The sequence below is a fragment of the Triticum aestivum genome, chromosome 4B, assembly GCF_018294505.1.
Source record: "Triticum aestivum cultivar Chinese Spring chromosome 4B, IWGSC CS RefSeq v2.1, whole genome shotgun sequence".
NCBI lineage: Eukaryota > Viridiplantae > Streptophyta > Magnoliopsida > Poales > Poaceae > Triticum > Triticum aestivum.
In genome coordinates, this window is record NC_057804.1 from 148882479 (window position 1) to 148892960 (window position 10482).

Genomic DNA, 10482 nt, shown 5'->3' on the forward strand with positions numbered 1-10482 from the left:
TTTTTTGAAACGGAGGCAAAAGATTTACCTCATCCATTAAATAAACAAAAAAGAGTTGCCCAGTTAATTAATGAAAAGCCGGACAAAAACTATAACAAACCACTAAGCGGCACACATAAAATATCCACACACGCCACTCTAGAAAGGGCCTCGTCGAGACAATAATTCGTCTCCGGATCCTCACCTAATAACACAGAAATAGCTAGCCTGGTCTCTTCCGTGATCGATCCCCATCTATTCTTTAACCGTTTGTAGCTATGGCGAACTGAGATTAGATTCTTTGTGACAAAATCAGCCCATCAGAATTCAAGCTCAAGACTTGACACCGGTGCTCGTATTTTTCTACATTTATTTTAGATTTTTCGGCGATAATCGTTTAGTGGGAGGAGACGTTTCCGTCTGACTTCATCAATATCAAGATGTTGTGCCGGCTCAGTATCTCGAAGGTGCTCAGAGGTATGGTGTGCGTGCATGCGTTCTTAGGGATGAATGAGTGTGTGTGTATGTGAGCATCTGTGTTTGTACTATGTAAAATAAATTTGTAGCTATGTGGGTGTGCTTCCTGGTCAAGCATAACAAGGATAGAATACCAGCAGTTTGAAATGCAGGAATTTCACCCGAATTTTATACTAGATACCCTCATTCCATGATGTAGGAGACCTTTTTCAGAAGTCAAATGTTCTAGAGTTTGATCAAATATATAGAGAAGTTGTAAAGAAAAAATATCTAATAAATACAGCATAAAAATATATCTTATGACTTATCTAATGATATTTATCTGATATTTTAAATATAGATATCCTTTTTATCAAAGTCAAAGGTTGTGAAGTTTGACTTTTCAATGCATTACATTACACTATGAAACGGGGAGAGTAACTCAACACGGCAATCATAACAAAGTTCACTGTGAATGTATATGCATTTTTTGGTGGGGATACTGTATGTATCAAAGAGAATTGTATGCATTGAGGGCGTGTGCGCTGCTCCCCTCTCAGGTGGCGGCAGCCTTCTGCAGCTGCCGGGCGCCGCCTCTCGAGCCCGGCGTGGGTGACCTGCTTTCCTCCCCGCCTACACTGCAGCTGCTGGATCCAAGCTCCACGGCGGATGGCTCGTCGCGGCTGGCTTCTGCCTCGAAGGAGGCGCCCCTGGATCTGATGGCCACGCCTCCACCCTTCGCCAGTGGTGCCCTGGCTTCGGCCCCCTCCGGTTTGCTGCCGTCAGCGCAGGATGGCGCGTGGGGTGCCGGGTCAAGCCGGTCGGCTGCCGCGCTCCCCCCTTCTCCGCGTCGCAGCGCCAGGATTCTCAGGTTGTACAACGAGGAGCGGGTTGGATCCGTCGAGCGGGCGTCCAAGAGGAAGGCCAGAGCTGCGGGCTCCTCTTCTAGCTCTGGCTCTGCTACGGGGAGGCACTCTGCTTCTCCTGGCGGCCGCCGCAAGAAGTCCAAGGTTCCGGTGGTTGCTGACCTCCTAGAGCTCCCCCTCTCCGCCACCCCGAGGCCTCTGACGAGGGGCAAGCTCAAGCAGCTGGCTAAATGCTGCGATCTCAACGCCGATGCCATCCTCTCCCACGCCTTGGCTCAGGATGATGCGGCCGCTGCTGTTGGGGCTGCGAGGTCTTTGCCGATCGACACTTCTTCCGCTTCTTCTGTGGGTGACGGCTATGTTCATGATGTGTAGGCCTAGGCTGTCTCTTGCTCGGCCCTCAGGGCTTCTCTGCCATGTACTCCTACCGCTTTCTTCTGTAGCTGCATGTAGTTGTGGTAGTCTGCATGTTCCACCCCCTCCGGGCTATCTGCATTTCTTCTTCAGGCTGTACCGCACTTGCTTTCTGTTTTCCACCGTTCGGGTGCCTTCCTATGCATGTTTAATGAGCTTTAGGCTCCTCTGCCTTTGCACGTTTATTTCCAACCATGTTCTCCTCGCCTGCGAGCTGCTGTATTGCTTGTTTATGAATGAAACTACTTGATTGGAATGTTAGAGGCCTCTGAGATGAGGACAAGTGTTCTTTGGTTCGTAACGCGATAACCTCTTGTCGTCCTAGTGTGGTTTGTTTGTAGGAAATCAAACTGGACTATATTTCTGCGAGGAAGATGGGTGCCTTCCTTCCAGCTCATCTTGATGATCATGTGTTCGTCCCATCCGCTGGTTCGTCCGGGGGTCTCTTGGTGGCCTGGGATTCTGCTGCTGTTTCTGGTCAGCTTGTGGCTGCGCACAGGTTTCATATCACCATGCGGCTGGTCTTTGCTGCTAGCCATCATTCTTTCTTGCTTACAAGTGTGTATGCTCCTTGTCATGATCATGAACGCTCTCTCTTCCTCGAGACGGTTAGCTCTGCGGTCGGCACGGTTTCAGAGCCTTGGATGCTTGTGGGGGACTTTAACATGTACCGTTCTGAGCATGAGAAGTCTCGTGGTCGTATCAACAGGTCTATGATGGAGTTATTTAATGGATGGATTCGGGAGCACGGGCTGGATGAAGTTGATATCAGCAACAGGCAGTTCACCTGGTCGAACAAGCGCGGCTGTCCCACCCTGGTTCGCCTGGACAGGGTTTTGGTGAACACAGAATGGCTCCTGGGTTTTGTTCAGACAACTGCTTCGGCTGTACCCGCTGTTACATCGGATCATATTCCAATTCTGGTTCAGTTTGGTTCTGGGACAGGGAAAAGCAAGCTGTTCCGTATGGAGAACCATTGGCTAGTCATGGAGGACACGAGGAAGATCATCTCAGCGGGCTGGTCCAAGGGTACCAGGCCGTTCCACTCTTCTGCTTCTCTTATCAGTTTCAAGATGAGGCGCATTCGTGCGGGGCTGCACGAGTGGAAGTGTAATCGCCCTGGTCTAGTTCTACTTATCAACAACAACAAGTTGGTGGTTGATTATCTGAATGTAGTGGAAGAGAGACGCGGCCTGTCTATGCTTGAGGTGGTACTACGGGGCTTTGCGTTTGCCAAGGCTGAGCATCTTATCATATGGCAAACAGCTATGTGGCGCAGGCACGCTAAGTTAAGATGGTGTGTTTCTAGTGATGAGAGCAACAAGTTTTTCCATGCTGCTGCCAACTGTCACGCCAGGCGTAATAAGATCAGGGTTTTGGTTCATGAGGGAGTTGAGTATTATGATGATCAGCTCAAGCTACAGCTTGCCACTAGTTACTATGCAGGTACCTTGGGCCAGCCTTCCACGTCGCTGCCAACAGTTCAGCTTCACTCCCTCTATGATCATATGGATCTGTCCTGCCTCGGCCATGAGTTCTCTTGGGCTGAAATCCTGGAAGCAATAAATCACTCTCCTAACAACTGCAGCCCAGGTCCGGATGGGTTCACAAATGAGTTCTATAAGTCCTTCCACAACATCCTCAAGGTTGACTTGCAGCGTTTCTTCTCATACTTGTATCACAACCGGGGTGGACCTCTCTGGTATTAACACGACTTTCATCACTCTTTTGCCAAAGAAGGAAACGCCTCTTGACATACGTGACTACCGGCCTATTTCTATGGTCCACAGCGTGCCGAAGCTAGCAAGCAAGGTTCTCACCCGTAGGTTGCAGCGTCAGATGCCTGAGCTGATTCACCCGTTGCAGTCTAGCTTTGCTAAGGGCAGGTCTATTATGGAAAATTTTGCCATGGCAGCCGATATGATTCAGAGTGCTCATAAGCGACGCTTGCCTATGATTGCCGACGTTAGTTGGGCATGCATTTCCAGCATTATGGAGGCACGGGGCTTCCCCCGCAGATGGATTGGTTGGGTTTCTTCTCTCCTGCACACCTCCAGCTCTAGAGTCATGGTCAATGGTGAGCTTGGGGACCCGATAGTCTCCAGGAGAGGGTTCAGACAGGGCGATTCATTGTCTCCTTATTTGTTCATTTTGGTGGCTGACGTGTTGCAACGTACGTGCTGCGTTGCGTTTGAGGCCGGGAGCTTGGTTCACCCTTTAGGCTCCGACATGTTGTTTCCGGTGCTGCAGTACGCCGACGACACTTTGCTTCTCTTTCAGGGCAGCATACAGCAGGCAATTGTCATCCGGGATATCCTGGCAGCATTCACAGATTTTACCAGTCTGCACATAAACTTTGACAAGAGCACTTTGGTTCCTATTGGGCTAGACGCTGTCACCACGTCTGAGATTGCTGCTCTGTTCGGCTGCCCGGTTTCTTCCTTCCCATGCACTTACCTCGGGTTACCCTGATCTTTGCATAAGATCACTCATGGCATGCTGCTGCCAGTAATCCACAAGGTTGACAAGCGACTGTCAGGTTGGTTAGCTACTCTTTTATCCTGGGGTGGTCAGCTCACGCTGCTGAACTCTGTGTTGGCTGCCATTCCAAGCTACTATATGACATGCTTCCCTTGGCCCAAGGAGTCTCTTTCAAAGCTGAACAATCTCTTTCGAGCATTCTTCTGGCAAGGCAAGAACAGCGTACAGGGTGGCCAATGCTTGGTGGCATGGGAGTACGTGATTATGCCGCAGTGTTTTGGTGGGCTAGGTGTGCGTGATGTGGCTGCTCACAATCAAGCACTGCTGTGCAAGTTTGCGGCCAAGGTTCTGCAGCCCTCTGATATCCCTTGTTTCCAGTGGTTTGCTGCACAATACTGCAATGGTCGCATGGGCTTTCGAGTTCACAATAGGGATACGCCTATCTGGAAGGGTTTCAAATGCTTCATTCCCATGGTTCTCTATGCATCCAGAGGCTCTCTGGGCAATGGATGCCATCTCTCCTTTTGGCATGACAAGTGGTTGGATGCCGGGCGACTCTTCCAGGTGCTGCCGACTCTATACACCTTTGCAAAGGACAGTAACTGCTCGGTGGCTTCGCAGCTCTCTGTTGATGGTGTCTGGGATGTCCAGCTGCACCCTAACCTCACAAGGTCTGCTGCCCAGGAGCTCCACCACCTGCGCTCCCTTCTGCTGGGCCTTGAACCTGTCTCTCACAACCGAGACAACAGTTCTTCGTCCATCTACGGCAAAGTCTTGAGCACTTCGTACTTTTATCACCTACTCACCTTTCGGGGGGTGGACGGCCGTTTCAGCATGTAGGTTTGGGACCCCATTATTCCACTTAAGTACCGGATCTTCTTATGGTTAGCCTTTTGGGGGCGACTGAACACGAGGGATAACATGATCAAGAAGAACTGGACCTCGGTGGTCTCTCATGCTGATGTGATATCTGCCCGGCCCGCGAGTCCATCGATCATATCATCTTGCGATGCTCTCTCGCCGCTACACTCTGGGACAGGTTCGGTTTGGGGAACTCTGCTTCACGCTCTGTTGATCTCCTGGAGTTTATGCACCTGTCGCAGCCACACTGGCCTTCATCCGCTGCTTGGCATGTCCTTGTCGTTGCTGCTGCTGTCACTCTTTGGCATGCCCGAAATGATAGGGTGTTCAACGGCAAAATCTGGTCTCCAACGTATACACGGTTGTACGCATCAAATCTTCTCAAGTTATGGAGCCATCGGGCAAGGAGCCCGGACCACAAACAGACCGTCCTGCTTTGGTTGCATAGTTTACAAGCATAATGTAGTTCAAGCTGCTGATGTGCCTGTTCTTCCACTCCTTTTCTTTCTTTTCCTCCTTCTGTTTCCGTTCGATAGGCAGCTTATGGCCTATGCACCTTGGTGCAGAATATAAGCTTCATGTAATGGACCCACGATCTCCGGGCTACGGTCTGTTTTGAAATATATAAGGTAGAACGTATTTTACCTTTCATTTCAGAAAAAAAAAATTGATGCGAAGAGACCATGGGGACTATCATAAACTGTACATGGTCACCATTCCTTTTTGTGCACCCGCCAAAAAAAAACATTTCCCTTTTGTGGAAATCTTATATTGAGAAGACATTTAAAGAACTTTTCCCTGCGCAATAAGAAAAGAATGTTTTCGTGTGGGATGAAATGGGACAGAAGTTAAAGGGGCTTTTGTTGGAAAGAGAAAATATCTCCTATTTAAAAAGAATCTGACATTACGTCGTTCAGTTTGTCATTCCTTCAATCTTAGATATGTTCTCGTCTCCCTCTTCCCGTTTTGATTTTTTCCTTTCATCTATGATTTTTCTAATCAGTTTTTCTTTTTCTGAAAACCACCTCAACTGCCCCACCTCTTATTGACTTACAAATAAAATTATGGTTTCTTTGGTACGCCGATAAATTCTTACCAAATAAATTATTATTTATACAATCATATTAATATGGTCGGGTAAACCACTAGCTAACATACTAGTAGAATATTTATACCCTGTTACAAGGCACAGTCAATTATCTAGTAAAATAAAGGCACCGGAGGTAACCTTACAGAGGGCCCAAGCACATGACAAAGACACGAACCTTGATCAGTCTCAGTATACACCCACTCTTCATCAGAGTAATTTCCCTATTCACACCAATCCATTTCACCAACCCTACAAGCATGAAAACCAAACTGTACTGTAGTACTGTACACACTTTGCCTATACATGAACAGCTGAACACTAGCCAACTTCACCAACACAAGAATAAAATGTCAGCCCGTATACTCTTTATCTTACACAAAAGCAGAAACCTGCTAATAATTATTACAACTGCAAACAGATATGGACAAGAGAATGGACAAAATTGTATGCACACTACTCACAACCAAACCCACTGCAAGCCCCAACAAGCAGAGTAGAAGCGGCAGACATCAATCTTTGTCAGGCACCAACTCATTTGGCTTCAAGGCGTTCCTCGGCGAATTAGCAGCATTATCTACAGAAATGATGGATACTGGGGATGATGACTCGCCTGGGCTGAGGATCGGAGAATCCAGTCTCGAGGGGACAGGAGATATTTCTTCCTGAGCTAAATAGGCTTCAACCACCGGAAACATGTTTTCAGTGTATGCGCGATTGGTATCTTCTTCTAGCTTGCTGTCTTTCATATTGCCATCAGCAAAGGAGACGACATTGTGGGCGGCGAACTGGTGAAAATCTACTATCTCACGCAGGAAGCGATTTTCACGGGCATACATGGAGTTCTCCTGTGCCAGCCTTGATTTCTCGGCGAGTAATGTCTCCAGTTGCATGCGGATCTGTGTCAAGAAGATCTATTTCAGTATAACTTTGAGAGGGCTAGCTATACTCATCAATAGAAGTTCCAATCACTCATTGGTTATCTTTTAAATTAAAACTATAGCCAACTTTCATCTGAACCACAACAAAATGTACTATGAGTTCACACAATTGCTGAAAGAAAGAAATAGTAACAAAAAGCATATTATTACTACTGATTACTGAGCAACTAATGCTACAAAACTACTCCCTCCGTCCCATAATACAAGAGCGTTTTTGACACTAGCTAGTTTAGTGTCAAAAACACTCTTATATTATGGGACGGGGGAAGTATATAGCAGTTCAACTGTGCAGTGGATGAGGATTATTAACTTTGGTGCAAACAATATAACTCCAAACTTTTACTAGGCTAAGAAAAAAAATTACCAGGTCATCATCCTCTTCAATTTTGACCCCTTTCTGCTTAGTTTCACGCAACATTTTGTTCTCTTCTTCTAGCTGAGTGCAGCGCTGCTTCGCAAAGGCTAGGTCCGCTTTAACGGTTTTTAGTTCACGAAGTACAAGTTTTGCTTTAGCAGCCATCGCATTAGCAACCTGAAACAGTTTGTAAGGGGTAAGAGGAAGCACCATTGGACGGACATAAATAGCAAATAACCATGTTCATTATATCAAGTACTGCTGTCTAAATGGATGGTGAAAAGTACACAGGGTTATTTCGAACCATATTGATAGCCAAAACAAAGAACGGAGTAAAAACGAAATTTAAACAAATATTTTTCAAAATAAATAAAAAACTAATATCTTTCAGCATAGATCATAGATGTCTATATGTTTCATCTAGTGCTACAGAGACTTAGTGTTGCAATGCTGCCTTTGGCTTAAACTAAATGAACTAGAAAATCTAATCCTAGAAGTTGAGGGCCACTTTGGATTGTAATAATTTCATAGGGTTTTTGAATGATTCCAATCCTGTAGAACTTTCCTACAGAGGCCCTTTGGATCATAAGGACGACGCTATCGAATTCATATGGATTGCTTCCGTACACCACCAATTCCATAGGAATTTCAACATCCACTTCAACCACTTTTCCCTACTCATTTGAATAGTACTGGGCATTTTTCCTGCATTTCCTTATGTTTTGAAGTTTATAGTTCCTGTATGTTTCATATTCCTAGGTTTTTCATTCCTAAGATCCAAGAGGCCCTGAACTGGGAATATAAGCATGTGTAAGCAAGCTTTTGTCAAGTAAAAGGATTAGTAGCTTTCCCATAAAGGGCTTGGGAAAGCATATTCCTAATTGATCTATAATCGTATGGCACCTTACGTCGCGAGAAGCTTTTAACTGGGTCTCCTGAGCTGCCTCAGCTTTATTCTGAGTGAAACTCGGAGGGGGGAATGCATCTGCAGCAGGATTCTGCATATGCAAACTGGAACTGTTAGGCTTTCTTCTAATTTGTATCTTCTTTGTTTCCTCGATGATGTTTGATGTCTTATTATCAACAATAATGAGACCTTCCTGTAAAACATAGAGATGAAAACAAGTCAGTGCACAAACCAAACAGGATGCTGAACTTCCAAAAGAGTACTGTAAAGTACCCAACGACAACACAGAAAAAGGTCCGAGATGAAGCTACAATTACGAGTTGTCAGTTGTGTCGGTGGTATCATAAAATAAACAGAGCTGTATGATGCTAAAGAACTTTACTTCCAAGGCGTTTCTGATTCTTCCACCAAACTGGTTGACAGAAGCGGCAAGTGCCTCTGACCTCTTCCGCGGTTCGCTCCTTTCTGTCCCTCCATAGCTGTCGAATGACCAACGAGATTGAGGGGCCTGAAATAAGAAAACGTAACGAAGAATGTAAATCACCTGGCTAAGGAACCAGCCATGGACAGTAAGTTTACTGATTGCATTTCAACCGTGTTTCACCAATGTATGTGGAATCAGCTTTGCCTATATTTGCTGTCTCACCTGAGCTCCATCCGATGAGTTGGGCTTGCGAGTAGCACTATGAACTTTCCCATGGTCATCGAACTTGTGAGCAGCAGCATCCTCGTCGAGAATCCCCTTGGCCTTTCTTGCCAAAGCTCCCCACAATCCAACCTTAGGCTCACGCATGCTATCCATCGACGTGTAGTTGTACGACGAAGCAGCCGAACTCTGATCATTCACCGCAGACCAAATCAACACAGCAACCCATATAAGTAGAACAACATTTTTGAGTACATGAAGAATATCTGTCAATCCTAATAAGCAATAGCGTGCTATGACAAAATAGCACATCCCTTAAAATTCGCTATAGCGAACGATTTTACACTGATTTTATTTAGCGAGACATTGCTCAGAACGCTATAGCGTGCCATTTATATCAGTGATCCTAAGTGATACAGACATGCTAAATTTCACCTCGAACTGAACAATAGAAACGCACATCAGAGGAACACTACAGCTTGCTAATTATCTCAGTGATGTGTTTGGAATCAGACAGTGATCATCCAGGAGGTGGCATATTCAGGACCAAATTGACCTGCTAGTTCAAGATGCCCCCCAGGTAAGCAAGAGGGAAAACCTGCATCAATCCGTGAGACCGTGACTATCGCACATCGTCTCAACAAATTTCGTGTCAGACGAACGGAGAGTACATCTGTAGTAGCGAACTGGACGCGATGTGATCCCGATATAAGTATTCGACCGACGGATCGAGACAGGCGCAAGCGCAAGCAAATTGGCAGTAATAACCAGAGGGATTGGATGGTACAGAAGGCGGGTGGGGGAGGAGGAGAGGGAGAGAGGGTGCTTGCCTGGGGCTGGGGAGTCCGGCGGTCGTCGGAGGCGACGGGCCCCTGCTGCTTCCGGCGGTAGGCCATGATGAGGCTGGGTGGGTGGAGGTGGGAGGGACGCGGAGAGGAAGAAGCGAACAGCTGCTATAGCTTTTTGGTGATCCCTTGCTTGCTTTGATTAGAGAGAGACACCAAGCTGGACCAACCTGTCAAAATTCAACAGATGGGCCCACATGTGCTCTCTGGCACAAACGCCCTTCGTCAGCTTTGCTGCCCTTTGTCAGTTTTGCTGAGAAGTGTTTTTAGTTTCACAAATGATAAGTGACAGGCACTCCCGCCTGACATTTTTCGTTGCCATCTCAATGACGCAAGGATGACAATTTTCAGTAACGGACCGTAAATTTCTGCTATCCTCACGTCACTAAATTTACCGTTGAAAATGTTTGGAATTGTCATGTGCTCGTACCTGACATGTGCACTTATCATGTACTCCCTCCGTTCCAAAATTCTTGTCTTGGATTTGTCTAGATACTAGACAAGAATTTTGGGACGGAGGGAGTACAATTTTAGTTTTTATTTTGACAATTCAGAGAGTTTTATCCACATGAAGATGTTCTCTGGATAATCAACCAGAAGGTTGGCCACTAGGAGTTTCATCATGCCAAATTTCAGTCACATTC

The 10482-nt window shown here is 46.3% G+C and overlaps 1 protein-coding gene across 1 annotated transcript; it reads right to left on the reverse strand.

Annotated features, from left to right (window-relative positions):
• Positions 1 to 6306: 6306 nt before the first annotated feature.
• Positions 6307 to 10023, reverse strand: LOC123091554 (uncharacterized). Its single transcript, XM_044513086.1, has 6 exons — positions 9824 to 10023; positions 8994 to 9182; positions 8730 to 8855; positions 8349 to 8540; positions 7450 to 7617; positions 6307 to 7043 (listed from the first exon to the last, which is right to left on the reverse strand). The coding sequence occupies exons 1-6, from the start codon at positions 9887 to 9889 to the stop codon at positions 6657 to 6659; spliced, it is 1128 nt and encodes a 375-aa protein (XP_044369021.1). The 5' UTR covers positions 9890 to 10023; the 3' UTR covers positions 6307 to 6656.
• Positions 10024 to 10482: the final 459 nt, after the last annotated feature.

What these genes read in the sequence shown, in the direction of transcription:
- LOC123091554 (XM_044513086.1), bottom strand. Translation starts at nt 9,889, where the DNA reads ATGGCCTACCGCCGGAAGCAGCAGGGGCCCGTCGCCTCCGACGACCGC. An exon ending in ACTCATCGGATGGAGCTCAG is followed by an intron (nt 8,856 to 8,993) that starts GTGAGACAGCAA and finishes TTCTTATTTCAG; the next exon opens with GCCCCTCAATCTCGTTGGTC. An exon ending in TTGAAGAGGATGATGACCTG is followed by an intron (nt 7,044 to 7,449) that starts GTAATTTTTTTT and finishes TTCTTGACACAG; the next exon opens with ATCCGCATGCAACTGGAGAC.